This window comes from Aspergillus neoniger (assembly GCF_003184625.1).
Source record: "Aspergillus neoniger CBS 115656 unplaced genomic scaffold BO87scaffold_19, whole genome shotgun sequence".
NCBI lineage: Eukaryota > Fungi > Ascomycota > Eurotiomycetes > Eurotiales > Aspergillaceae > Aspergillus > Aspergillus neoniger.
Window position 1 is genome coordinate 577,373 of NW_020291147.1, and position 25,723 is coordinate 603,095.

At 50.7% G+C, this 25,723-nt stretch overlaps 11 protein-coding genes and 1 non-coding gene across 12 annotated transcripts; 7 read left to right on the forward strand and 5 right to left on the reverse strand.

Moving 5' to 3' along the window:
- Positions 1–433: 433 nt before the first annotated feature.
- On the forward strand, positions 434–1,982 carry BO87DRAFT_377313 (dihydroorotase). Its single transcript, XM_025623515.1, has 4 exons — positions 434–645; positions 738–817; positions 929–1,382; positions 1,433–1,982. The coding sequence occupies exons 1-4, from the start codon at positions 591–593 to the stop codon at positions 1,912–1,914; spliced, it is 1,071 nt and encodes a 356-aa protein (XP_025479086.1). The 5' UTR covers positions 434–590; the 3' UTR covers positions 1,915–1,982.
- Positions 1,585–3,098, reverse strand: BO87DRAFT_437690 (MIND complex subunit MTW1; the record flags this gene model as incomplete). The annotated part of the gene is made up of 3 exons (XM_025627864.1): positions 1,585–2,597; positions 2,660–2,976; positions 3,041–3,098. 3 exons carry the CDS (start codon positions 3,096–3,098, stop codon positions 1,995–1,997), a joined length of 978 nt encoding a protein of 325 aa, XP_025479087.1. The 3' UTR covers positions 1,585–1,994.
- A 363-nt stretch (positions 3,099–3,461) lies between these two features.
- On the forward strand, positions 3,462–3,533 carry BO87DRAFT_t153. The gene has a single exon. It is a non-coding gene; the product is annotated as a tRNA-Glu (tRNA).
- Positions 3,534–4,071: 538 nt separating this feature from the next.
- On the forward strand, positions 4,072–7,130 carry BO87DRAFT_397706 (MIF domain protein; the record flags this gene model as incomplete). The annotated part of the gene is made up of 8 exons (XM_025625326.1): positions 4,072–4,270; positions 4,319–4,368; positions 4,870–5,346; positions 5,485–5,957; positions 6,347–6,350; positions 6,444–6,531; positions 6,581–6,639; positions 6,699–7,130. 8 exons carry the CDS (start codon positions 4,072–4,074, stop codon positions 7,128–7,130), a joined length of 1,782 nt encoding a protein of 593 aa, XP_025479088.1.
- A 418-nt stretch (positions 7,131–7,548) lies between these two features.
- On the forward strand, positions 7,549–8,356 carry BO87DRAFT_377316 (CENP-X/MHF2 family protein). Its single transcript, XM_025623516.1, has 2 exons — positions 7,549–8,194; positions 8,283–8,356. The coding sequence occupies exons 1-2, from the start codon at positions 7,589–7,591 to the stop codon at positions 8,328–8,330; spliced, it is 654 nt and encodes a 217-aa protein (XP_025479089.1). The 5' UTR covers positions 7,549–7,588; the 3' UTR covers positions 8,331–8,356.
- A 127-nt stretch (positions 8,357–8,483) lies between these two features.
- BO87DRAFT_377318 (tRNA-dihydrouridine synthase family protein) lies at positions 8,484–10,414 on the reverse strand. The gene is made up of 2 exons (XM_025623517.1): positions 10,110–10,414; positions 8,484–10,059 (listed from the first exon to the last, which is right to left on the reverse strand). The coding sequence occupies exons 1-2, from the start codon at positions 10,275–10,277 to the stop codon at positions 8,599–8,601; spliced, it is 1,629 nt and encodes a 542-aa protein (XP_025479090.1). The 5' UTR covers positions 10,278–10,414; the 3' UTR covers positions 8,484–8,598.
- A 198-nt stretch (positions 10,415–10,612) lies between these two features.
- BO87DRAFT_336339 (YVTN repeat-like/Quino protein amine dehydrogenase) lies at positions 10,613–12,746 on the forward strand. The gene is made up of 3 exons (XM_025620520.1): positions 10,613–10,947; positions 11,000–11,829; positions 11,882–12,746. Exons 1-3 carry the CDS (start codon positions 10,926–10,928, stop codon positions 12,497–12,499), a joined length of 1,470 nt encoding a protein of 489 aa, XP_025479091.1. The 5' UTR covers positions 10,613–10,925; the 3' UTR covers positions 12,500–12,746.
- A 193-nt stretch (positions 12,747–12,939) lies between these two features.
- Positions 12,940–13,802, forward strand: BO87DRAFT_377320 (40S ribosomal protein eS25). The gene is made up of 3 exons (XM_025623518.1): positions 12,940–12,978; positions 13,053–13,562; positions 13,636–13,802. The coding sequence occupies exons 2-3, from the start codon at positions 13,265–13,267 to the stop codon at positions 13,656–13,658; spliced, it is 321 nt and encodes a 106-aa protein (XP_025479092.1). The 5' UTR covers positions 12,940–12,978; positions 13,053–13,264; the 3' UTR covers positions 13,659–13,802.
- Positions 13,803–14,072: 270 nt separating this feature from the next.
- BO87DRAFT_360642 (putative heme/steroid binding domain protein) lies at positions 14,073–15,041 on the reverse strand (the record flags this gene model as incomplete). The annotated part of the gene is made up of 2 exons (XM_025621562.1): positions 14,664–15,041; positions 14,073–14,597 (listed from the first exon to the last, which is right to left on the reverse strand). The coding sequence occupies exons 1-2, from the start codon at positions 14,898–14,900 to the stop codon at positions 14,073–14,075; spliced, it is 762 nt and encodes a 253-aa protein (XP_025479093.1). The 5' UTR covers positions 14,901–15,041.
- Positions 15,042–16,153: 1,112 nt separating this feature from the next.
- BO87DRAFT_397710 (GTR/RAG family Ras-related GTP-binding protein) lies at positions 16,154–17,455 on the reverse strand (the record flags this gene model as incomplete). Its single annotated transcript, XM_025625327.1, has 4 exons — positions 16,154–16,313; positions 16,361–17,044; positions 17,096–17,197; positions 17,250–17,455. The coding sequence occupies 4 exons, from the start codon at positions 17,453–17,455 to the stop codon at positions 16,154–16,156; spliced, it is 1,152 nt and encodes a 383-aa protein (XP_025479094.1).
- Positions 17,456–19,503: 2,048 nt separating this feature from the next.
- Positions 19,504–21,716, forward strand: BO87DRAFT_360646 (putative acid phosphatase). The gene is made up of 7 exons (XM_025621563.1): positions 19,504–19,676; positions 19,741–19,753; positions 19,817–19,851; positions 19,907–19,922; positions 19,992–20,157; positions 20,212–20,546; positions 20,643–21,716. The coding sequence occupies exons 1-7, from the start codon at positions 19,587–19,589 to the stop codon at positions 21,539–21,541; spliced, it is 1,554 nt and encodes a 517-aa protein (XP_025479095.1). The 5' UTR covers positions 19,504–19,586; the 3' UTR covers positions 21,542–21,716.
- Positions 21,717–21,795: 79 nt separating this feature from the next.
- Positions 21,796–25,588, reverse strand: BO87DRAFT_377324 (ribonuclease Z). Its single transcript, XM_025623519.1, has one exon. The coding sequence runs from the start codon at positions 25,086–25,088 to the stop codon at positions 21,879–21,881; it is 3,210 nt and encodes a 1,069-aa protein (XP_025479096.1). The 5' UTR covers positions 25,089–25,588; the 3' UTR covers positions 21,796–21,878.
- Positions 25,589–25,723: the final 135 nt, after the last annotated feature.

Consider the following 25,723-nt stretch of genomic DNA (forward strand, 5'->3'; position numbering starts at 1 on the left):
TAAGTAGGCGGATGAACTGTAGTCCTGGAGGGTAAGCAAATAACTCAATGTAAGTAGATGTAGAGTCTGTTTCTCCACAGTGATCAAGGCCGTAATCATTTGACGGTAAGCGAGGGAGTATTAGCTCCCAGTAATCAGAACACTAAGTTACGATGAGTGTAACGGCTGTTCATTAGTCCATAGCACACGATAACCTCGAAATCCGCCTGTATCATTGTAAGATACCCTCCACATCCCGAGCCTTTCGGAGCGACGCGATGTAGAAGGTTCCCTCCTTATTTACCCAGAAGTAGTAAGCGCCAGGATGTCAACCACCGCGGACACCCCCGTGACATCACATGCCCACACCCCACACCAACCAATCACAAGCAAGGCGGTCATGGATCCCAAATTCCCCCGCGACAAAAAATTGGCGGGGAAAAACCGGCCCATGGGAATTTCTTGTACGTAGTTGATTTCCCCCAGTTATTGACTATTATTATACATCATTGATTGGATTCAGTATTGGGTTCATGCTGTTTCCTCGAATCTTCAGACCTAATTTGGTTATACCTCGGTACTCAAAGTTCTACTATAGTTCGGGAAAAAGAATGCCTCTCTCCAAGCTGCAGGGCGTGAAGCTCCCCGCTTCCGCGGACTTTCATGGTGCGTACTATTTTTTATTTGGATGATTGCCAATTGTGCCCGATGTTGAGGGGGTTGTTTCGATTTGGCTAATTGATATTGGTGGAGTTAAGTGCATCTTCGCGATGGTGATATGATGGAGCTTGTTACTCCTACTATTAGACAGGGTGGTGTCAACACCGTTTTTGTTATGGTAAATTCAACACTCTATACCGCTTTGACCTTCTGACCATATTTATATGTGGTTGGTGGAGCTGCTGCATTGCAATTGGGACAATATAGTAACTTGGATGTCTTTCACCAGCCGAACTTGGTCCCTCCCGTGACCACCGTTGACCGCGCGCTTGAGTACAAGCAGCGTCTGCAGGCCATTGAGCCCAATGTGAACTATCTCATGTCTCTGTATCTCCATGAGACTATCACCCCGGAGACCATCATCGATGCCAAGAAGCGCGGCATCACTGGCGTCAAGAGTTACCCGGCCGGTGTCACTACTAACTCCTCCTCGGGCGTCATCGACTACACTCAGTTCTACCCCGTCTTCGCTGAGATGGAGCGTCAGGATATGATCCTCAACCTGCACGGTGAAGTCCCATCCAAGGGTGATGTGACCGTTTTGACAGCAGAGGAGCGCTTCCTGCCAACCCTGCTCCAGCTGCACGAGAAATTTCCCAAGCTGAGGATCATTCTCGAGCACTGCACCACCGCCGCTGCGGTTGAGGCTGTCAAGAAGTGTGGCCCTACTGTTGCCGGAACAAGTGAGGACTCTTTCCATAGCTGGATAATCGTACACTAACAGCTGTTCTAGTCACGGCCCATCACCTGTCGATCATCATCGACTCCTGGGCTGGAGATCCGTTCTGCTTCTGCAAGCCGGTCGCCAAGACGCCCGCGGATCGTGATGCCCTTTTGCGCGCAGCAGCCTCCGGTAACCCCAAGTTCTTCTTCGGATCCGACAGCGCACCTCACCCGGCCGTGTCCAAGAGAGGAGGCGATAAGATCGCAGCCGGTGTGTTCACTCAGCCCCACACCACCCAGCTTGTCATCGACGCGTTCGAGCAAGCTTGCCAGAATGGCGTCTTGAAGGAGGAAGACATCACCCCCGAGATTATTGAGGGTTTCATGAGCAAGTTTGGTCGCAATTTCTATGGCATTGGCGAAGAGCAGAAGGAGTTCATCGTCATCGATAAGAAGGATGAGAAGATCCCGAACATCTTGAAGTCGGACAAGGTGGATGTTGTTCCATTCAGACGGGACCAGCAGACATGGAGCGTGTCGTGGTCTGCATAAATTCGGTTGACTGAGTGAAAATAGATCTCCTTGATGGAACTGGGACAAATAACCATCCCAGTGTTTCTCGGTTCAAGTCTTTAAGCTGATTTCTTGTCTCCTTGCGTAAGCATTCCCGTAACGGCCTCAAGAGCCTGTGCCTCTACAATATCAATCTTACGGCCGGCAACGACGGTGGTATTATCACTACCGACCGCCAACTGACCAGCCCTTTCGAGGTGCAGCCTAACTCTGCTCTCGATGTACTCGCGTCTCGCATCGGCTTTGGGTTCCGTATCCAATTTATCTCCGGATTGTGGTAGAGTCGCCAATTTCGGCCGGAGTTCCTTAAGCAGCGCTTGTAGAGCAGGGAGCTGAGACAATATGAACGTAGCGTTCGTGGTGATCGGCGTATGTTGGGTGTTTGATCCGGTAGCGGCACCGACACGTAGCTGCTGTGCAGCTGGGCTAGAAGTCAAGAAAGACAAGTCCAGGTTTGGTTGACCGTTGGGCGTGACACCGTTCTCCTGTTTTGCGGTCTGCGCATTCGACAGAATGGAGCGTAACTGAGCAATTACGGCCTCATTACGTGCGCTTTCCTGTTTCAGCACCCGATTCAACTTCTTGGTTTCGTGTAACTTCTTCCGCTGGGCGGAGATCGTCTCTGGAGTGGGGGCATCGGAGGGGGGCTCCAAGTTCAGATTCTAATCAGGAGACAGGCTGGTTAGTAGAGAAGGGGAGCTGGAAGCTTGATAGGTCAACATACCTCGTAGTGCTTCAGCCGAATCCACCCCATCAGATCGTCGGGTACCTTAAACGTATTGCGCAGCACGAAAAGCTCAAATTTATCGAAAGTTTTGTCGACTGTCGCCTCGAGCAGTGTTTCTAGCTGATGTAGTCCATTTTCGATTTCCAGCTGTGCTTCTGGGTAGATAACATTCCCGTCTTCGTCGGTGTCAGGTATAGTCGAGCCATTGTTCGCATGCGAGAAACCCAGGCGCTCCGGAGGCGTGCCCAGTAGACCTGTTTCAAGACTTGAAATAGCTTGATAGATTAAGTTGTTGATCGAGTTAATAATGTCATCTATGAGAGACTGCGCCGAGTCAGCTTGGGTTGTTTTCAACAGCGCGTCGCCAAAGGGCCATACGAACTAGGGGCGTATAGCTGAAATGCTCTGTGAGCAGGGAAGTTGTGGCGTCACTCATCCTGATATTTTCCTGTCAGTTTTCATGATCTAGATTTTGTATTGAGGGATGAAGGAGGTTTCGGACTTCTTAGGTAGACGCGTTTGCGCGCGAATGCGGGTTAAAACAGTTGGTTTCGGTCCGCCGCGTGAGGAGACCCGACTTCCGTTGGAGCCAAGACTGTGTACCTTGAGGACGCGGGGTTCTGCCGCCCACACACTTAGAGATTCTTCTTAGAATTCAGTCTTACTTTCCATTCCGTTTTACAGCCTGGGTGTTCTTCCATATTCAATGCTAGTCAATCCAACAACTAGCGTGGATTTATTGATCTAAATTCTAAACTATGGCTTATGATGCAAAAGTTAGCCCCGTCTTTCAACAAGATCCGATATGGTGTAGTGGCTAACATCGCCGTCTCTCACACGGCAGCCGGGGGTTCGATTCCCCCTATCGGAGCTCAAATTTCCTTTTTTGTTCATTACCGAGTACTCCATCCTACTATTATTACTTTCCTTTCTTCGGAAACACTTGACTTACATTTTTGCACCTGACACTACTCGATGTTGCTCTTCTCGAAACTCCTCCTATGGTCAAACAGTCAATTGCCAAGTCTGACTCAACATCACTCATAATGTATACACTCGGTCATGAGTCATATTTCCATCCCAGGAGTGCGCTAAGCCACGTTCATTCGACTCACTTTCCCGTTTCAGACTACGGCGATCATCCAGGGCATCAGTATAGTACGTGACCTGATGCGATACGGTGGATCTATCAGGCCTCCCATGCAACATACTTTGATCATGCTTACACAGATTGTTGGAATTGGCAATATGAGCAACATAGTAGACTTCCAGTTGATGGCCTTTGGTTATGTCGCACTATTTTTTAGCAAGAATATATAACCTGTGAACATGTCTTCAATCATTTCAGCATTCAACCAAACATTTTCAGGACTGTACTGGAACCGAAGAGTGTGATAGCTATTGAGATCATGGCTTCAGAACCATCGACCGAGACGCAGCAGAAAGTGCACGATGCCCCGGAGCAGGACTACGAGCGTAGCTCGACACCCCAGCCGAATGCTCAATCAAGAATGCCAACGCCTACTTCCTTCGAGACGGAGTATAACTCTGTCACGTTAGGATCACAGAAACCGGAGCCTGTGGAGAATAGACTTCGTCCTGCAGCAGGTATATTTCAAGACTGGTTTCCTGGTAAGGTCGCTAATTCAATCACAGACATAATCAACCGTATTATCTGGGACCCTGCCTTCGATGGTACCAATTACGTTATTGGGTATGAAGATCGATTCGAAGGACGCTTGGAGTCTGGTTTCAATGCGTGGAAGAAGGAGACAACCGACGAGGAATTTATTCCTCAACACCGGATCCTCTTTATCAAACGTCGGTCGGATGGAGAGATCGTGTGGGACAGGAGACGGAGAATCGACAAGATATTCTATAGTGGAAACTCTGCCTTTGACTATCTCGGGTTTCTGGCTTAAGTGTGGTTGTCGGTTCCATGACGTGGACTGGCGATTATGACTACACCTGTGTATGGCACGGCTGATCCGTAGCTGCCCTCTGTGTGTACCAAGTGGCCCTACTGGTTATGGTGGCTAGTACCTGCCTATCTACAAAGATATAATTTACCGCGTTCGGAGCCAGTAATGGCAGGAAGTACTACCTCTTAGAAGTATCATATCTCCCGTTTAATCAGCGTCTCAACAACCTTCGCAAGGAATCTAAGTCAGTCCTACATAACTTCTTATACTGCAGCAAAGAAATAGCGGGCAATCTTTACGAACTTCATAAACATCTACGCCGCAATGACCGCAAGGCGCCACAGGATTGACTTTTCCCTGCGAAGACGGCGTAACGATATGTCGAACACGTCGTCCGGCAGTATCTCACCACCAGTACCTGTTCTCCAGTCACCTGTCACGTTCCAAGCATTTGCCTCAGTTAATGTCTCCGAGGCAACACTCAAGCAGAAGAATAAACTAGAAAGGGCACCTGTGAGGCCATCCATGTTCTTAGAAGAGAAGGATGATGACGAGGCCCCGATTTCTGCTCTGACTGGCGGTGCACCTCTGGATGTTAAGCCAGCTCATGTAGAGCGGAAGAGTGTTGAGGAGAAGCCGATGACTCGAACGAAAAGCCAGTACTTCGAAGACGCCTTTAGCACAAGGGGTCCGTTGACCTCACCCAGAACCCAGATCAGCCAGGATTCGGTCGTGGTGGTAGAGATAAAGGTCAACACCAAGGTGCGTGATAGTCTATATCTGCTCATTATCCCCAGCAATGAGAGTATGATCATTGTATAGTTCTGACCCCAGGTGCAGGTCAAAGAAATGGAGTCGCTTGTCTCGAACATTTCGTCCCATATGGCACGCATCTTCCAGAAATCCGAAACACTTATGATGACCACCATTCAAGAAGACGCGTGCATCCAATTCGGGAGAGTAAATCTACCAGCCTACCTGATGAAAGTCTTTGCGCTGCCATACCTCATCGCACCGATAACCAACCTTCGTAGCACCATTCTGATCCAGGCAGCACTGCAAGAAATCCTCCATGTGGCTCCAAACCGAGGAGTCATCTTATATATTCCAATTCCAGAAGAGAACTTCGCGACCAACGGAGTGACAATGATGGGTGAAATTGCCCGTTTGGAGCGCTCTTCCCCAGATCACGGCTCTGGTCTATTCAAAACCGTTTCACGAACCATGAGTCGAAGACTGAAATCCACCAGCTCGCAGAGCGCGCCTGTTTCGGTTGCAACTACATCTTCCTGGGCTTGTGGTGGCACACAGGCGCCATCGCAGGGCAAAGAGTCACTAGCAAGTGATGCTACGGACAGCGATGTCAAGTCGAAGTCAGGTACAAAATCCAGGGGCTTCCGTCATTTTCTTAACCGTCAAGGTTCAGAACGGAATGGAAAGTCCGGGGATACGCGGTAGTAGCCTACATTGACGTGACCATTACCCCAAAACAATTCTCTTGTTCATGTTGTACTTACACTCTTTGTCATTATCATTCACTTTCGCCATCCAATGAGCCTTTGTATTTCCTTAACAGGTCACTTATTGCCATCATGAGCAAACTGTGCGGAAGTTTCAGCGGTGATCGATTGTATTCACGGTAGCTACCTTCTTTGAATTCAATTTTGTTTTGTCTATTGGCCTCTTCACTACTGCTGATAATTCGAATAACGCCCTTGCTTAAATTTTTTTTTATCCTTGTCTGGTACTTGGCTCTCGAAAGAACGGTGGACCATATCATTAGACCTCACACACACACACACACACAGAGAGAGAGAGAGACAGACAGACAGACAGACAGACACACACAGCACACTCAGTACGTTATGGAGCCAAGCAGCACTACAGGGAGTCTCTTAGAGATCCAAGGTAGCCTGTTCGATGCTCCAGAGGGAGCAGCGCTGATCCGTACGTTTCTCTATCTACGAATATGAAAGTAACTAAACGATGGAAACAGATGCATGTAACTGCCGTGGCACCTGGGGGAAGGGAATAGCAAGGGTCTTCCGAAGCAATGTGCGTCTCTCGTAGTATTTCACCTAGGGTTGAATGCAAACCTGACTAAAGCTTGACAGTACCCTGCTGCATATGAGGTTTATCGATCCAACTGCCGACAATTCTCTTCCAAGCCCAGATACAATACTATCACAACAAGCGATGGCACACGAAAAGCTCGACTGCCAGAGGGAACTGCTCTCATTATTCCACCACAGAAGAGAGATCATGAGAATGACCGCAGGAAACGCCATTGGATAATCTGCCTTTTCACGTCAAGAGGGCTCGGAAGGATGGTCAGTCCTGAAGACATAGTGCTGGAGAACACCGAGCTTGCCATTGCAGATATGAAGAAACAACTTGATCACATTGAAGACCAAGAGGGTAGACTTCTTGATCTCTGGTCGTGTCGGTTCAACTCTGGGCTGTTTGGCGTGGAGTGGGCTCGCTCAAGGGAAATATTAGAGAGGTCGGGACTTGATGTTACAGTGGTGACGCCGGCTAACGACTGAATGCCTGTATCGGGTTTATTGATTGCTGTTGCATAGGTTGATATTATTCGGTGAGGCCTGAGATCAGTTTTACAGTGATAAGGTGGGATAGTGCATTTTATTGAATAGTGAAGACATTCTTTTCGACTTCAATAGAAATAGATCGACCACCATCGCTTATATAAATTGTTTCGGAGTGATAGTGTAGTTCGATACAAAGAACCAACCTCATCCTGCAAACTATGCAACTTATATATAGTGAAAATATCACAGTAACCTACCAACTACCTTCCTCACGATTGAAAAACTGCGAACTAACATGATGATAAACTCACATAGATTGTATAGATAGCAAATCACGGGACCACGCGTCACGGACCCGCGCATCCGCGCAAGAAGATCAAATCCCCGCGACGAAGACACCTTATCATCACTTGACCACCAAAGTAACGAACCTCGATACAAAGACCCAACACACCATGCCTCCCGAGCGAAAACCCGCGCAAAAGCGCAGACAACTCCCCTTCAAACCACCAAGCCGAACCTCCTCCACCGCTGCTCCAGCATCATCATCATCAACTACCAGCAAACCCAAAGCCAAAGCCACAACAAAATCAACAACGGCAGCAGCAGCAAGCAAACGAGGACCCAAACCCAAAGAAGCACCAGCCAAAGCCTCCTCATCCAAATCCGCCCGCCCCCGACCATCATCACCCAGCCCGGCCGACTCCGAAGAAGACAGCGACAACGACAACGACAACGACAACGCTTCTTCGTCCCCCGCCCGCTCAGACGCATCATCCCCAGAGCCAGAGCCGGAACCGGACTACATTCTCGCGGAGATCATCCACAAGGATCAGCCATCTGACGATGTGCTCACGAACGACCCTGTTATTCCGCCGAAGTTGTTGACAAGATTACTGCATCATCATTTCCAGAATGAGAAGACGAAGATCGCAAAGGATGCAAATACGGTTGTCGCGAAGTATGTGGATGTTTTTGTGAGGGAGGCGTTGGCGAGAGCGGCGTTTGAGAGGAGTGAGGCTGTTGGGAAGGGGGCTTCGGTTGGGGATGGGTTTTTGGAGGTTTGTTTCTTTTCCCCTCTTTGTGTTTGTGTTTAGTTGATGTGTTGGAGGGTGATGTGGGTGGTTGCTGACTATGTGTGGGGTTTAGGTTGAGGATTTGGAGAAGATGGCGCCGCAGCTTGTTATGGATTTTTAGAGGGGTTTTCTTCTGTTCTATATGGGTTGGGATGGAGTTTATGGGGTTGGGCTTTTCATGGATTATGATACCAGTGATTGTACTGTCAGTGATGCTAAACCTGGAGATTTTCGAGAGAATTTGAAAATTATAAGTTCATAAACGTAGCTCTATGTACTATGTGCTCTGTATGCGTCTATATCTAACATGAATAGTAGCTATGCCCAACTTGGGTATAAGATGCTGGTCCCATTACTCCGCAAAAAACACCAAATATTGAATCGTGATATCAACCGCTCACCAGGTTGTCCGGAGTAGTCGCCGTGGCAGGCGTGTTAGCTGCCCCGTCCGTCTTCGAAGGAGTGGCAGATCCCTCTGCAGTAGGGGTGGCCTTTTCAGACGACTCGTCCGCCTTGGGCTTTTCATTGCCATCGTTCTTCTTCTTCACAGTAAGCGCGCCCAGTTCGACAGCCTCCTCAGGCAGTGGTCGGATGTGTGGCTGGCAGATCCACCAAGGTCGGCCGTACTCGGCAATGGTCGCCTTGGATCCGGTCAATTCTTGGTTCGGATCTTTCTCGAAGCGTTCCGGGAATTGCTCATATTCCTTAAGACCCTTTTTAATTGCCTGCTCGACGAGAGCCAGGACATTTTCGAATGCGGGCATATCGCCAGGTCTCGATCTTGCCAACGCATCACGGACATTAGTATGCACAGAGACCATAGGGCGGAGAAGCTGGAAGAGATGGCCCTGCATGACACCGAGACTGGGAGAGGCCGCTCTCTTTGACTTCTCGCGCTTCTGCTTCTTCTTGGGCGGGCCGTCTTCGGTTTCCTCGGTTGTTTCGGTTGTCTGTTCAGGTTCTTCTTCCACTGCGTCCGATGGAAGATAAAGCGGCTTCCTGTCCGGAACAGGTTGTTCAAGCACGTACTTGTAGATGATGTCCAAGTACCGCCGTAGCATGGCGTCGATACGATATCCACCCTTTCCATCCCTGCCTCGCCAGTATTCCCTCCCTTCACTGCCAACTGGAGGGGGCTTGCTGAAGATCGATGGATCGGACAAGTTGCCTTCCGCACTCATGACACCATCAGCACCTGTCTCTTCCAGACAACGGTCCAGATCTTCATAGTTCAAGTTGTTGCCATTCGCGAAGATGACCGTCTCTGGGGGAAGGTTATCGCGGAGATAGCGAATGTAGCTCCAATCAGCCAGTCCGGTGTTGTGGCCTTTCTGTTCTCTTCTGCGTCCGTGCACCGTGATTATGTTCGCACCAGCGGACAAGATCAGCTTCGCATATTCGAGCGTCTTCTCTTTCGTTTCCTGGATACGGAATTTGGCAGTGACTGGGATCGAGAGTTCGTTGTGAAGTCGGTTGATAAGCTTGTAAATCAGATCCCAGTCTTCCTGGAGGAAAGCACCATAGTGACCCCTCTTCGCAATGCCTTGAGGACATCCCAGATTGAGATCCACCGCATCGCAGTATGGTGCCACATGGCGCGCGGCCTCCAAGAAATCATCAGGATCATTGGCGCAGAATTGAACAAACAGAGGCCGATCGAACGAAGGGTTTCCGTCGAGATATGGCGATTCATCCTCGCCTTTGCCGGCGGCAGCGCGAGTAGGGTGGAAGTGCTGTACGCGGACATTCGCTTGCTCACGGAACAAGCGCGCATGGTACATGGGGGAGTATGCAAGAACCTTCTTCTGGTCTTCCGGTGTCATGAACGACCTAGTGAGCATGCGCCACGCCTCCGGGACGATTAGCTGTGATCGAAGAGTACGTTCATAGAGGAACCTACAAACTCAGACCGGTCCACCATAGGTGCAATGATGTACTTCGGGCTTCCAATACTCTCGTAGAACTGCCTTCCAAGGAGCTTCTTTCTCGGTTCAGCAGCCGCAGCTACAGGCGCATTCTGGTCTGCGACGCTTCCTTGCGGAGCGGGCTGTGTCTCCGGGACCGCCATTTTCACGTTTGGGCGTAGAAACTTGGGGATGAAGTGCCCCAGCCAAGGGGGTGAGAACCGAGGGAGACGAATATTTACGAACTAAGAGATTCTTGTCCCCGAAAGGAGCAATCAAGGTAGCGGTTTGCGGATGGTATCTGGAGTCTGGTAAGTCGCAAATGATGCGGATGGCGGGCGCTTTTTTGCCGACAATTAATTTATTTCGGAGGGGATCAATGTTGATCCTCTTATCTTATCCGGGGAAACAACATGCACACGCCACTCAGCTGTCTTCTCAATATGCCTGTTTCTCGTCGTACAAGAGGCCATATGCTTATATATTGCATGAGCTAAGACTGAGAATAGATACTTCTCTCTTACAACCTTTGCAGACTTTGTTGATGCGCATGGCTATCATTAGCAGCTGTCAAATTTGTGTTTCCATAGTACTGCTTACCTAATCTATGTGAAGCCTTGGCGCCTTCCAATAAAGTGGGTTCAGATAAATAATGAAACCTTCAAAACAGTCCCAGGACTTCGATCCCTGGAAGCTCGTGATGAGAAACAGTGTCTAGGATGCGCATGATACCAGGAGTACATGCACGCGTCATAATTTCTGTACTGCATCTCGACGGCAGTTACTGAACCTAGCTGCAGCTGAAATCGACAATGGACTCCACCGGAGCAGGGGGTGCGTTTATAGCCGTTTTGGTAGCAAATTGTATCACTGATGATGAGTTTAGTCTCAAACACAATCTCTCTATCTGAGGATGGTGACTATGCCGCGCAACTGAATGGCAAAGATCTTGTCATCCATCTGGACCCGGCATCGCCTGATTTTAAAGAGGTACAGATCGTCAAGCTTAAGGAGATTGCTTCAAAGTTCTTGAAGTTCTCCAGATCCAAGCCTGTTTTACCTTCAAGCACGCACTCCTACGCAGGAGTGAGTTCCCCAGGAAGACGCGTGCTTTGTTCTAGTGATTCACGGATCCTAGTCTGGCAATTGGACCCGTTGCAATTGCTCGCAGAAATCGAAAGCATTGAGCCTGGCGCTACATACGTCGACTTCGGAGGCGATGAGAACGAGGTCGTGTTCTTTCATGCCTGGAACACGAAAATAACAGTCTTCGGATTGGACTCTGGTCGAAGCCAAATCATCAAAAGTCCCAAGTTTTCGAACAGCAATGGCTTCGGTTACCGACCCAAAACAAGGCAATTTGCTGTTCTTCTGAAGCCGGATGCAGTTGATCTATTGACCATTCACGAATTTCGATCTTACGAGCTCATAGGCCGAGCAGTCTTGCCTACAATAGACGCTCAGGGCCTCAAATGGAGTCCGGACGGGAGATGGATAGCCGTGTGGGATGCTGCGAGTGCGGGCACCAGAGTCCTCATTTTCACGGCTGATGGGCAGCTCTTCAGAACGTATAGTGGCCCCTCGGGCATCGATAGTTCGCTCGACCTCGGCGTTAGAGGGATAGAGTGGAGCCCTGTTACCGGGCAACGCGGTGTGTCAGAGCTTCTGATTGTTGGAAAGGTCGATGGGACTGTTGACATTCTCAAGACACGAACAGTAAGATGACTTCGGATGGCTGCTCTATGCATGACAAAGCTGATAAATCTAGTTTTCCTGTTCTATCACACTGTCCCATGTCTTTCAGATAGAGCAGAATTCCCCCAGTGTCTGGCGGGAACGCTATGCAGCTGACGGAGACCTTGAATATGCTGAAGCATCGAGCTCCTCTGCGTTCGGTATGCCAGTCGAGCCATCCGGGGCGCCCCGGGGAGTGTCGATCATGGCCTTTAGCGCCAGCGGGACTCTTCTGGGCACCGTCGATCCGACGCGACCAAACATTGTCTGGATATGGGATTTGGAGAGCACCCCAGTCCTGTTGTCGGCGCTAGTCCACGAACATACTGTTAGACAGGTCGTGTGGCACCATTCCAAGACGCAATTACTTATAACCACAGCGAATACCGCCTACGCTGCTCTTCGGTACTGGTCGCCGTATAGCCAGCCGTTAGTTACGCGCATCCCCGTTCCGCGAAGCGAGACCGGACGGTACGAGGTGCGATGGCTGTCTTTCGATGAGGACGATGATTCGAAGTTCTGGTTTGGAACCCCGGACGACTTTGTACTTGGTCACCTTGAGAGTGTCGAAGATGCGCCACAATTTAAGGTTACCACTACCATTAATGGTAAAGTCAAGGGAAGTAGCTACGGACCTGGTACCAGCAGATGAGTTCGCCGTCGAGGAGTGCCACAAAGCGCATTCATCCGGCTGGATGATCATATTGCCAGCTGGTCCTCTATACTACTATACACCCAATGGCATCAAAGCCGGGTATGCTTTTACGAGGGAGATTCCATGAGGGAAACCCTATAACGAACTGATACAATACCTGTGTACATAGCGGAACTATACTTAATCTTAATTATACCTTTGGGTACCACCTATGTATAGCAGACCCTTATACTCCAGTACTGCGTACCATACCATCAAGCATACAAACAGGTGTACCCCGACCGACCAATCACATCCGGCATTGCAGCAGCCAATGCTAACCGAGCGGCACCGACAGCCCAGGGCTTAGGGTTCATCCGCACGTGACGCTGAGTCATCCCCCACTCGAATTTCGCACTTGGGCACTCAAACTTCAGACCGTTCGATCTGTTGTGCAGCTCTCCTCCGTCGAACAGCTACATCAGACAGTCAAAATGGTGAGTACCATCGCCGAGTAGCACTCGCAGTGCAGAAAGGGGGAAGATGTATCAATACTAATATTATCTCGCAGGCTCCTACCAGAAAGAAGTGGTCCAAGGGCAAGGGTACGCTATAACTCCCCGTTTCCATCACCATCACCATCATTATCATTCCCCCCCCTATCGAGTTCAAGAGTCGGAAATCGCCTGTTATTGTATCGAACGAAGAGAAAGAAGAAGCATACATATACATGTTCCACGATAGCGATAGATGGATGGATATTACACACGACGCACATGATGCATGAATGCAATCGATCGCGAACCGATACACAAAACCGAGATGAATGAACAGGGACACTTTACTGACATCGATTTTTCTCCGAATATAGTCAAGGACAAGGCCCAGCACGCCGTCGTCCTCGAGAAGCAGACCGCTGAGCGTCTCAACAAGGATGTCCAGTCCTACCGTCTGATCACTGTCGCCACTCTGGTCGACCGTCTCAAGATCAACGGCAGCTTGGCCCGCCAGGCCCTTGCTGACCTTGAGGAGAAGGGACAGATCAAGAAGGTTGTTGGTCATTCCAAGATGAACATCTACAGTACGCACCCCCCTCACGGAATCCTACAGTATATGTGTGAGAGAGAGAGATGGAATACTGACATCGGTAATAGCCCGCGCCGTCACCGCCGAGTAAACGTATGACGCTATGAATATTTTTCCTCGCGCGTCGCATTTTTCTTTGTGCAACGATATGATATCACTCGAATGAAAATTCGGAAAGTCGGGCTGGGCGATTTGATGGACATGTCAAGTTAGAATATGACTGGCTGAAATTCAACCAAAATCTGTTCCAAACGCATTCCTTGTAGATTAATATTGCCGTGGTTAGAAGGACTGCGTAGTGAGCCAGTCGAAGACTCAATACATGCACTTGTAGCGATACCAAACGTCTGGGTGGATATCTTCAATATTCACATGATTATGCATCTATCGTCTAGATAACAAAATCCCAAGCGACGATAATAACCCCTCCCCTTCTCCCCCACCAAAACCACTATCATACATCATACACAATACACACTATATATTTCATAAATAATCCAACCTACTATTTCCCCCCCTTCGCCTTCTCAACCTGCTCCCTCGTCATCCTCTGCTGCCTCGCAGCCGTACAAAGCTCCCTCTTAACGCCCTCCTCCTCCTCCCTCTTCACCACCTCCTCGAGTCCCACGACCTTCCCCACCTCATAATACTTCTTATGATTCGCAAAGAACCCCATCCAATGCGCCACGGCCTTATGAATCCTCTGCTTAGCGATCCTCAAATCCTGCTCTCTCCGCACCTTCCTCTGCCCATTACTCAACCGCTTCTCCTCCTCGGGATCGTCAATCGGGATGAACATCTCCTCGACGCCACGCATATCCGGCGTGAGATCTTCCTTGAAGCATCCCGTCACGAAGGCGCGCGTCGCATCCCGCCCCGTGAAGAAGTTGTAGTGGCCGCCGGCGCCGTAGACGAGCGGGTTCGCGGATACGTCGTAGATGGTGCCGTTGATGGAGAGGTAGATGGGCAGGGTGGGGTCTGTGCCGTTGTAGAGGGAGAGTTCGGTGGGGGTTAGGAGGAGGGGCCCTTGCTGTTCATTGTTAATAGATGTGTATGTGGTGTGAGAGGGTTATGGGGATGAGGGGATGAGGCATACGATGTAGCGGACTAGGACTGGCCAGCGGGTGAACCAGGGTCGGTAGTTCCAGAGGATGGATTCGGATGAGGTCATGTAGTAGGAGAGACCGCACGAGGCGATTAGGAGTGTGGCCAGCACACGGATGATGTCGAGGATAGAGATGCCATTTTTGGGTGATGAGGATGATGATGATTTGGTGGTTTTGGAGGGTTTCGATGGTGTTGGTTTTTGACGTTGGCGGAGTTCGGAGGACATAGTCGTTATCTTGTTGTTTGTTGTTGTGTGTGTATGTGATGGTGGTGAGATGGTTGGTTGTAAATTACTTGTAGGCCATTGGATTGGGAAACAAGTAGAGGTAGGTATAGTAATGGGAGAAGAGGGATAGGTGGAATGGATAGATGGTTAGGTAAAAGGTAAGTAGTAGCTGCTGCTTGGCTAAGTACCCTTAGTATTTCCGCGCTCTCCGTTAGCTTGTTTCGGGAGTCGCATGGTGTGACAGGTATAGTGCTTTTATTGAAATTTAAGGGCCAGAGGTACAGCTACGGTCTTGGTTTACTTGGAGAGGTATTTGTACAGATCATAATTCTTGCATTGTTTGAACAGATATTCTGAAAAAAGCGTAAAGCTACTGGGTGATCAGTAGCTAGCTGCTTCTGCGCCATTTCCATTATCCTGCACACTGACGAGTATGTCTTGGTCTAGTATTCCTCCTGATATCTATATCGAAGCAGATGTGCATCTAAAGTGAACCTATAACTTCAATCCAGTTAGCCAAATTCAACTACAAGAAAACTGCAGAAGCAAAGGCAAAAGGTAGTCAATCTCATCAGACATCCAAGGAAGTATTGCGCACAGAGCACGTCTAGAATGGGTTCTCGCGACGGCTAGCGTGGAAACTGCGAATGTAGGAAAAGTTTTCATCATCGAGATTGGGGAGGGAAGCTTGATTGAAGCATGTGCAATGAATTCTGTCGAACTTACCATAAAGATTGCTGATGAAAAGATACCTGTAGTATTGATGCTTCGAAGTTAGTACTGGCATAGCCAATCGCAAAATCTTCAATCCATTTTTGAAGTCGCAAAAGGCGTTCAAGAACCACAGCTGGTGATGACAGAAAACAAGCGAAGAAAAGAATTTCCAGATGAATTTATGTTGCCCAGGAAGAAAGTTCCGCCGGGCGGGTCTCATGTTCAGCTCTGTGCCTTGATGCCTTGCTACAAGGGCTACTGCGGGTCTCATGTTTACTTGGTAGGAATTCACATTATGGTATTGACTACTAACTCGGATATAATACTATCAAAGTACCAGCCTCAGACTTGATCCCATCAAAATAGGGTGAAAACTACCAGAGCTTCACATATTCTCGATGTCGCAAGATAGAGGGCTCATCCGAGGTGTCATGCCATCCCGAACCGTGCCTCAATACTCCCTGCTAAGCCCCAAAAGAGGGACGACGAAACAGAGCAAAAAACAAGACAACCTCGCCAATGCAAATGAATTCGGTATTTTACTCCTCGGTCACCACTCCGGGTTCTTCCTGGTCCTGCTCCCAGCTGCGGGAGAAGACATCATTGAGAGCTTCCTGGAAGGTACGGCAATTCATATCGATAAGGCCCTTTTTATCCTTCGACTCGGGGTTCCGGATAACGGAAACAAGACAAAGATACCTACTATCTGTTAGCATCGTCAAAGGAGGGGCAGCTCGGCCACATACTTGTTCATCTCCATGAGGTGGATCATCGTATCATCGTGCAAAACAGCGTGGCTTTCTGCCTCCTGATTCTGCTCGCCCTTGGCCTTGCGGTCGGGGTGATCCCAGGAGTACAGCTCCGAAATGTCCACAATAACGTCAATATAGTCGGAGCACATCTCATAGCAGGACATGTCAACCGGACGGGTGTCGGACGCAATGTAGATCTTGCTGAGAACGTCGAAAAGATAGGTCTTTTCAAATCCGCAATTGTTGGACAAGGTGTTGATCAGATTCTCCAACGTAGACAGGTTGGGAATGAGTTTCTGAATGACCTTACTGAAGGCCTCAAAGACGGAGTAGTCGTAGATGGAGGTCAGGTAGTAATGAACCGGAGCATTTTCGTACCCCGCATCACTGAGCTCGTCCGAAATGAGCTGGACAATATCCTGGAATGTGTCGGTGCGGTATTCATCGGTGATACCGTCGACCTTGTGAATGAAGACCTCGATGTTGATGTTCGGATAGTACTGCTGAACGGTTAAGATCGTGCGATTGAGACGCGCCACCGATTCCATGTAATCGTCTTGAGCGTCAATGACCCAGACCAGCGCGCCCAAACTTCCGAAGATGCTTTCCAGATCGAAAGACGGCTCTAGGTACTCCAGCTGACCAGGGAAATCCCAGACCTGAAAGTCCATGAACGAGCTGTTTGCCTGTGTCAGTGCAGTATGAATGGTGGAGAACCGGCGTACTCACTGGATTGAATCCTTCTGGATCCGGGTCGTCGATTCCAGGAAAAGAGTCTCGTTGGGTGGCATTTTGTGGAAGACCACGCTAGCGATCGATGACTTGCCGCTCCTAGGTAATGTTAGAATGCAGTACGGGACCAGCTACGGTAGGGACAGCTTACCGACGCAGGCCCATCAGCATCAGACGAGGCTTAGCATCCTGGGGTTTATTGGCCGACTCAGCGGACTGCTCCATAGATTGGGTAGTTCCCTGTAGAACATTCTCAAGCATTAGCTGTGCATCAGACTTGGGGGCTGCAGTATTCTCGCTTTGGGTCTGTTTGGATGCGCTCCCCCAGCCAGGTTCGATCCGACGAGGTAGCTCCATGATGACCAAGGGCGTGGAAAGCTTTCAGCAAAGACAGCAAAGACAGCAAAGACAGCAAAGACAGCAAAGACAGCAGAGAAATGAATGCCCATGAGCCATCCAGTCCTCTCCAACAACATGAAGTGAAAGCGTGAATACAGGTCACGTGCCCCGAGCTCGAATGTGATGAGAACGTGAAAATAAGCACCTGGGACTCGCCGGGCGTGTTTGACACGTGCATAGACTCGTACAAAACAGAATTGATTGCTCTGGGTGTATCCGAGCACAAAAGACAACTCATTTCTGGTTGAGCCGGTCGGACGTTGAAGGGCATCTGCAGATAGCTCACACAACACAGAGTACTTTTGACACGCAGGCAACAGCGAAGACATAAAGCAGAGCCAATCTGGGCCCAGCAGTCCAGCACAGCAGTCAAAAAGACACCTCATTGATTTCCACAGCTCGACAGACGGTGCAGGCTCATCTGCAGATAAGAGAGAGGGGCATTGGAAGAATCCTTACATCCATGGCTTCAGACTCGGTTCAATCCGTGTGCTATTTCAGAAACGATGCTTTCCACCTAAGTAATCAGCTCAGCGAGTGCAAGAAACAACTACATCCAAAGAACATGGCAGAGACTTACCACAAGTTCAATGTCTCACACGACACGATGATATGAGATGAGGAGAGGGACGTGTTTGAAGAGATTGAGTTCAAGCAAATTGAAGCCAAACGAGAGACAGTGAAGTATGAAACGCAGTGTTTGCAATCTCCGCACCAGAACCCCGGAAAGATGATCGACGGAGCAACCAGGATATGGGCAGAGTGACTGGAGGGTGGCTTGTTGCACAGGAACGGATGGGAATAAGGAAGGCTCAGCAGAGTGTGAAGTGCATGGCTGGCAAATGATCACTCAAGCGAAAGAGGAAGGGAGTCACGGGATGAGAGGCTCAATACGTTCTCTCTCACGATAACAAGAATATCAGACCAAAGAGGATGTATAGGTGGGTAGGCACGGGGCAGTACAGGCTGGATTGGAGGGCTTGCACAGGAACTTGGAGGAGATGTGATGCTAAGAACACATACAGATGGTGCAATGGGAGTGGCTTATACTCAACAGAAGTCTCAATGCCTGACAGTGCGTTCCTGGATTGCCAATCACAGTGGATGGAAGTGGAGGACAATGAAAGAGATGCGGTGCGTCCAATGCGATAAGCGCGGGAGGTGCGGCTTGGCACGGAGAGATGCTGCTCTCCGCCTTTGGTGCGTGATCCTTTCCGCATCCCCCAACCAACTACCAGGGCAGTTATCTATCTCATGCTACAGAGTACAGGTGGACAGCTGTCAAGTTTGCAGCTGTGATAGCGACGCAAATGGCTTCATGCCGGGATATAATACAGGGTAATCTTATGACATGTGGTAATTTGCACTGAACTGTTACCATGACCATGCGGTGCCCATACTGGGCGGCCAATCTTGAGGGCAACCACGAATTTGACAATAGAATTCAATGGCGGCATTGGCAGAGGGCCATTATTTATTTGACCCATAAGAAGGGTCAAGAGGTGTATGGTTACGGAGACTTGATCGGGAAATAAGTGCGAGCAATATATGCAGTCGGCGTGCATGACAACCTGTCAACCACACCTATCTAAACTACGAGGATGATGGAGAAGACCACTGGAAGTTGAACCCAATTACCACGGAGTAGTAGATTGTATTCAATCTCGTTGAGAAGTCTGGGAATACTCGTTCAGGAATCGTGCCTACAATAGTACCTTTGATATACTCAGGGTATGAAGATAGTAACCAGTTAGGACTTCAATGTTTAGTGAAACAGCCAAAAGGACCCTGATCAACAACTGTGCACCAAAGGAACTTCATCGTAAATTAAAGCAGGCACAGCAAATGGAATGAATGGAGAAAATCCCCGCGAAAAACCATCGAAACGGCCTCGGGGTTCAAGGCCGCCTGTTGATTGGCTCCCCTCGGCCAGACCGCCTGCTGGCGTCATCACCGCCTGTCCGGCCGTTGCGCCCATTGTCTTTCATTCATTTATTAGTCTGCCAGGCTCGCTCTTTACCTTTTCCCCCTTGTCATTGACGCCGTCTCTCAAGTCCTGCCAGGTGCTTCACTGCGGACTGCCTTTCCAATGACAACTCTGGTCCCCCGTGAGCCTTACTCCCAGGAGGAGCTGGACCGGCTCTATCCTCGGGACTTGAAACTCCAATTGGTGCAAGTGGTAAGTGCCGGCAAATCAAACCCCCCGATTGCCCACGCAGGACGCTGGCTAATGCATGGTTCAGTTTCTCCGTCATGGTAAGGAGGATATACATATTACAATTTCGCTTCAATATTACTGATCTAACGTCTGCTCCTCAGGAGAACGAACGCCCGTCTCTTCGCGTTTCCAGAATGTATGCGGTCCAACCCTTCCCCCCAGCTTATCTCCTCCAGGCTAATATTGTTTAGGCAGGACTCGCTCCATGTAATTCGTCCTTCCACCTTGACGCATGCATTTGACCGGCCCATCACTGACTTCTTTACTTCTGCAAAGACTGGCCGTATTGCAATGTTGCGCGACAGATGATTCAAATGGCCGCCAGCAACAAAGACCTCACATCGTGGAACGGGTTCGAATGGAGGAGGAAGACGGAGGCTTTTGGCGACAAGGACCAATCTGTGGTTGCAGTGGGAGCAACTGGTGATATAGAAGGCATCTGGCAAGTTGGACTTCAGCGATAAACTTTCAGGAGGTCCTGCTGACTGGGTACCAGCCAACACGGTGAGCTGACAGACAAAGGACGGGAGACCACCTTTGCCCTAGGCCAGCGTCTGCGACACTTGTATGTCGACCAGCTGGGTTTCATGCCCAAGGTCAAGTCCGATACCGAGGATATGTATCTTCGTGCCACTCCCATTCCCCGTGCCCTCGAGTCCCTCCAGCAAGCTTTCTGGGGCATGTATCCCGCCAGTGCCCGCACCCAGGACTTCCCACCCCCGGTAATCGTTGCACGCGCTGTGTCAGAGGAGACTCTCTTCCCGAATGAAGGAAACTGCCGCCGCTTCAGGCAGCTTGCTAGGCTCTTTGCGAACAAAGCAGCACTCAAATGTACGTCCTCTACTCTGATGCCCCAGTCCAATGCACCCTGTCATACCATAGTAGCCGCCAAGCATTCAAACCACTAACAATCTAACAATCTTACAGGGAACACCTCTGATGAAATGGACTACATCAACAAGCGCATCTCCAAGTGGATGCCCGAAAGCTCCCCCCGAGTCGCAGTAGACGGCCACCCTCAACTGTGCGGAATCAACGACACCATCAACGCTACCGATGCCCACGGCCCCGCAACCAAGCTCCCCTCCGAATTCTACGACCGCAAACTCAGAGACTACATCGACCAGATCTCCGTCGACGAATGGTTCACCGGCTATACCGAGAGCAACGAATACCGCAAACTCGGCATTGGTGCTCTCCTCGGCGATGTCGTCGACCGCATGGTTAGCACCGCCGTTGACGGCGGCTGGCGCAGCGAGTCCTCTGCCTCGGGCTCCTCCCCAACCAACGGCAAGGCCATCAAATTCGCCATGAGCGGCTGCCACGACACCACTCTTGCCGCTATCCTCACCAGCACGGGCGCCTTCGACGGGAAATGGCCCCCCTTCACCTCTTCCGTAGCCATCGAGCTCTTCTCCAAAGCCGAACAAGAACAAGCACGCGCGACATCCACATCTGGCGACGCAACCAACAAGAAGGGCCTCTTCTCCTTCCTAACTGGCTCTTCCTCCTCCAGCACGCCTAATACCCCCCAACCCTCCGAAACAGCCCGTGTCCCTCTGTCCTCCCTCCCCGAATCATCTAAAGAATCCCTTCGCTCCCACTACGTCCGCATTAGATACAACGACCGTCCTGTCCGGATCCCCGGTTGCGCCGCTAAGGCCGAGAACCATCTCCCTGGTGACGAGAACTTCTGTACGCTGGAAGCGTTCAAGGAGATCGTGGACAAGTTCACCCCCAAGGACTGGAGGTCCGAGTGTCTGCAGAATCTCGGTGAGGGGTTGTATGGTAAGAATGATGCGGAGAAGTCGGTGGCTGGGTTCTAGAGTCTACGACGGTTGATTCGCGTGTGTGTATGCGAGGTTGCTTTACTCTGTACCTAGTTCTTCTCTTTTCTTTTCTTGACCACTATTGTGAGATTGGGTGATTTGGTCTAATAGATATACATATTTACTACTATGGTTGGTCTATTGGAAGACATAATACATAGTATGCAGTATGACTGCTTTGCTCTTGAGCCGTAGTAATCTATTCTTCTTTAAAACCAAAATGCTTGACCGTAGTCAAACACCAATAAGAATAATAATACATCATGATAATATGTTCGAAAGTTATATACTTCTAATATGATATTATCCCATATTTCCCACAATCTACTTGCTCTTACTGCCCATTTTTACCAGCAGCAGCAGCAGCAGCACTACCCTTCCGCTTCCTAGCATAATGCTCCTTCTTAATGCGCTCCCCCTCACTATCACTCCCACTCGTGCTCCACCCACTCTCACTCTCACTCGCACTCCAAATCGACTTCGACTTAACATCTGCCCCCTCTGACTTCTCAACCTCCATCTCCTCAGCAGAAACAGGAATCTGCTTATGTTTCTCCTGCTTCTGCTTCTTCGCCTTCTGCCTATTCTGCGCGATCTGCTTAGCAGCCTCCTTCCTTTGTTCGGCCTTCTCCTCGCCCGCGCGTTCCTGGAGATCAAACAACTTCTCGACAGCAGGCGCATACGCCTGAGCGATAGGCATATCGCGGACGCGAATACGCATGTAATCGAAGGCCGCGACGATCGGGACGGTGATCTTAGGACGGCTGGTGACTTTGATGTCGCCGAACATTTGGTTACGGGTGTTGTTGTTTTGTGGGGGCTCGTCGTCTGGGACGTCGAGGCCGACTTGGCCGACGTGGTTGCTGGGTTCAGCGGCGGGTTTGTTGGCTGTGCGAGAGGCAGGGGCTTCTTCGACTCTGGCGAGCTTTTGGTAGCGTTGGCTGAAGTGCGTGAGGAGAATGGCGCGGGCGTTCATAAGACGGCCGACTTCGAGGGCTTCGGACAGGGTGGAGTGTTTCTTGGCGATGGCGGATACGGCCATGTCGTCTTGGAAGGTGGCTTCGTGGATTAGGACGGTGGAGTTGCGGCCGATGGTGGCGAAGCCGGCGGAGGGACGGCAGTCGCCGGAGAAGGAGATCTTGAAGCCGTCGGGGAAGACGAGGGATACGGCCATGGCGCCGCGGCAGTGGGAGACGCGGGTGGTGAGGAGGTCGGAGAGGCCGGTGGCGGAGCGGAGGAGAGGGGTGAGGGGGGAGGATTGGTCGTGGAAGCTGAGGCTGGTGGTCGAGGGTCTGGTGGCTTCGAGTTGGTGGCCGGGATAGGAGCCGTCGGCGCGGCAGTGACGGTAGACGAATTGGGTGCGGATGTTGCCTTGGTGGAGGTAGGCGGAGGCGCTCAAGGGAATCACCTTGCCGAAACCGTAGTTCTCGACAGCGGCGTATTCCTCTAGCCAGCCTGTCATCATCTGTTCGGAGACAACGAACAGTCGCTTTTCCTGTAGGATCTTGGACATGTCCATCTCTACTTCGTCTGTCTGCGGGATTCCGTCGGGGTAGTTCTCCTGGAACCAGGCTTTGATGACAGAAGCGGTGCCGAGATGGTGGTCCGCGTGAAGGTGACTGATCCAGATCATCCGCAGATTCTGCAAGACTTCACGCAGCTTCTCAGGGGCGAAGACACGCTTCAGCTGACCAAGGGTGTTCTCACCGCAGTCGAGCAGGTAGTATCCGTATCCCGGGACGTTGAGAAGAGTAGCGGAGACGTTGCGGTACTTGGATGGAGCGGAGGATCCAGTGCCCAGGGTAATGATCTCCACGTTGGCTCCTGGGAGATCCTTTTGGAAGCTCTCGAGCTTTTTCGTAAACGCCTCCTTCTTGACACGCTTGCGGATGGTGCTCAAGCGCTGTTCGATGGCCCAAGGCATCTGGCGCTGCACCTGTGCGGGCTCGAAATGCGGCTCCACTTCAGAGAAATTGAGCGCAAACTTAGGCTCCATGTCAATGATGACACCAGGCGCCACAGGTTTCAGGGCAACGGCTTTCGGTTCTGTGGCAGGCTCTGCAATTCTAGTGCCGGGCTGCGGGAGGGACACATTGTCATGAACAAGGGTCGGGTAGTTGTCAGGCCTCAGCAAGCCCATCCGTGTGGTCGAGGTTGCGATGCTCTTCATAGACAGGTAGTTGGGACAATAGTCCGAACTGGACACGGTATGTTCGCACTCGGGGAATCTTGCAACAAACTCGTGGAGCCGTGGATGATCACCCACTCCAGGACCCAAAATCCACAGGAAGGTCTGCAGGCCTGTAGTAACGGCGGGGGAGTTCCACTCGGGCCGATTTACCAGATCATCGACGTGTGCTGGGGTAGGCAAATCGATAATTGCCAATCCCTTACCCAGTCGGGATGGGCCCAGAACCATGTTAGGAGTAACGGTCTTGCCATCTTGCGACGTCACGCTCTCTCCCTTGGTCAACTTCGCATAGTCTGGTCCCTTGCGAACATTCAGCTCCTGAGCCTTCTTCGGGTCGAACTTTCCCCGGACATCGTGGTTCCGGATGATATAGGAAACGGACTCCTGACACCAGGTAGTATGAGGGATCTTCTCGACGGCTGCACCGGGCCACGGTTGGCGTACGAGGACCGTGATATCAGGGAGTGGCTCATTGCTTCCGGGGGCAGGTCCCTTGTACTGCTCAAGGTCTTTGGTGACGGGATTACGAACGAACATCGCGGCCGGCATCTTCACATCCGCCAACTTGGTCTCGTGCAGAGCATCCAGTCTCCAGTTCGAGTTGAACATGTCCGTGATCACAGACTGCCTAATGACTTGGTCCCGGGTTCGCGCATCAATAGGCTCTGACGTATTGTTGCTCTCTTCGAACTCGTCGAGGCTCCGCTTCCTGGGGCTCATTGAGCGTACCTGCGACGTCGCTTGCAGGTGCGGGACGGGGGAAGACCTGATAGGCATAGCCCAGACCTTGATGTTGCTGTCCGACCATGTAGGCTGTTCGCAAGGATCCTCCGCTCCGAGGCGATCGGGTTTTGACATGCCCTCCGAATCATATTCGCGCGTGAACACCGGTGTACCCTTGCGAAAGACGAATCTCCGTGCGGTGGCTAGAGTGTGTGTGAGGTTTCTACCTCCGTGGATTGTCAGAGTTCCTCGTTGCGGTACCAATTGTCCGTCGTGAGCCGCGTATGACATTCCATGCTCCTTTTTGGCAGCCGCATTAGCCTGTCCACTTTCTTTAATGCGTTCCTCTTTCTCCCGCGCAAGAAGTTCCAAAGCGTTATTCGAGCTGGCTATCCCGTCAGCCAACGTAAGAATAACACCGATCAGTCCTCCAGTGTTGCCCCATTGTATCTGGCCGGTGAGGAAGACGTCGGTCAGATAGGTTATTTTGATACCACGCTCCGTACATGCGCGCTGAGTGCCCTCCGACAGTTGACCGAAGAAATAACGCTTGTCCGGGAAGTGAAGAAGGACCGTCGTGCCTGGGGTATCGGCCGTGGGCGTGGTCAGGACCTCGTAGTAGAACTTCATTGGGGGATTTCCCGTCGGTGGCGTCGGCGGAGGACCGAAACCTGATGTCTGAAAAGACTTGGGATTGTAGAGGAGGAAATTCTGTCCGCGTCGGAAAGGTAGTCGAGGGGCAGGCAGTAGATAAGTGCCCGGTTCCACTGGCTGGCCAATCTGAGATTTTTTCGATGACGCTGACGGCCCACGCTTCTGAGCAAAATCGCGCTTCTGGGATAAAGCCTTTTTATGAGAGCCGCGAGAATCTCGAGGGATCGAAGTTCGGAGGAGGACTGGCGAGGGACGTCTGGGAGCGACGGCAACTCCGCGAAAAACACTGGCGAGTAGCGCCGCGGACCGCAAAAGGGAAGCCAACTTGATGGGAAAGGGAGATGCAGTTGGGCTTAGATAAATGCGAGCAGTGTCAAAGGTCCGTCATCTCATAGGAATCAAAGTAAAAAGCAAGATAATAGAGATGGTGGGAGATGAGAGGTTGTCAATTAAGTTGGATGAGTCGCAGAGCTTCTCCGCCCGGCAACTTTTTCTCGGGCCTGACAATCGCCACTTTCCATCACTTTAAGCCATGCAGCTCCTCCACACTAAGCAGTAGTCTGCCACAGGTCATCTATTTCCTTACTAATACGAACTATGCAAAAGGCTCG

Bases quoted from the DNA above. Each gene is read 5' to 3' on its own strand.
- BO87DRAFT_377313 (XM_025623515.1), top strand. From the start codon at position 591: ATGCCTCTCTCCAAGCTGCAGGGCGTGAAGCTCCCCGCTTCCGCGGAC. The intron at 818-928 runs GTAAATTCAACA...GTCTTTCACCAG, and splicing joins TCAACACCGTTTTTGTTATG to CCGAACTTGGTCCCTCCCGT. The intron at 1,383-1,432 runs GTGAGGACTCTT...CAGCTGTTCTAG, and splicing joins CCCTACTGTTGCCGGAACAA to TCACGGCCCATCACCTGTCG.
- BO87DRAFT_377316 (XM_025623516.1), top strand. From the start codon at position 7,589: ATGCCTCCCGAGCGAAAACCCGCGCAAAAGCGCAGACAACTCCCCTTC. The intron at 8,195-8,282 runs GTTTGTTTCTTT...TGTGGGGTTTAG, and splicing joins TTGGGGATGGGTTTTTGGAG to GTTGAGGATTTGGAGAAGAT.
- BO87DRAFT_377318 (XM_025623517.1), bottom strand. From the start codon at position 10,277: ATGGCGGTCCCGGAGACACAGCCCGCTCCGCAAGGAAGCGTCGCAGAC. The intron at 10,060-10,109 runs GTAGGTTCCTCT...ATCGTCCCGGAG, and splicing joins TGGTGGACCGGTCTGAGTTT to GCGTGGCGCATGCTCACTAG.
- BO87DRAFT_336339 (XM_025620520.1), top strand. From the start codon at position 10,926: ATGGACTCCACCGGAGCAGGGG. The intron at 10,948-10,999 runs GTGCGTTTATAG...TGATGAGTTTAG, and splicing joins GGACTCCACCGGAGCAGGGG to TCTCAAACACAATCTCTCTA. The intron at 11,830-11,881 runs GTAAGATGACTT...TGATAAATCTAG, and splicing joins ACATTCTCAAGACACGAACA to TTTTCCTGTTCTATCACACT.
- BO87DRAFT_377320 (XM_025623518.1), top strand. From the start codon at position 13,265: ATGAATGCAATCGATCGCGAACCGATACACAAAACCGAGATGAATGAA. The intron at 13,563-13,635 runs GTACGCACCCCC...CATCGGTAATAG, and splicing joins TTCCAAGATGAACATCTACA to CCCGCGCCGTCACCGCCGAG.
- BO87DRAFT_360646 (XM_025621563.1), top strand. From the start codon at position 19,587: ATGACAACTCTGGTCCCCCGTGAGCCTTACTCCCAGGAGGAGCTGGAC. The intron at 20,158-20,211 runs GCAAGTTGGACT...ACTGGGTACCAG, and splicing joins GGTGATATAGAAGGCATCTG to CCAACACGGTGAGCTGACAG. The intron at 20,547-20,642 runs GTACGTCCTCTA...ACAATCTTACAG, and splicing joins GAACAAAGCAGCACTCAAAT to GGAACACCTCTGATGAAATG.
- BO87DRAFT_377324 (XM_025623519.1), bottom strand. From the start codon at position 25,088: ATGAAGTTCTACTACGAGGTCCTGACCACGCCCACGGCCGATACCCCA.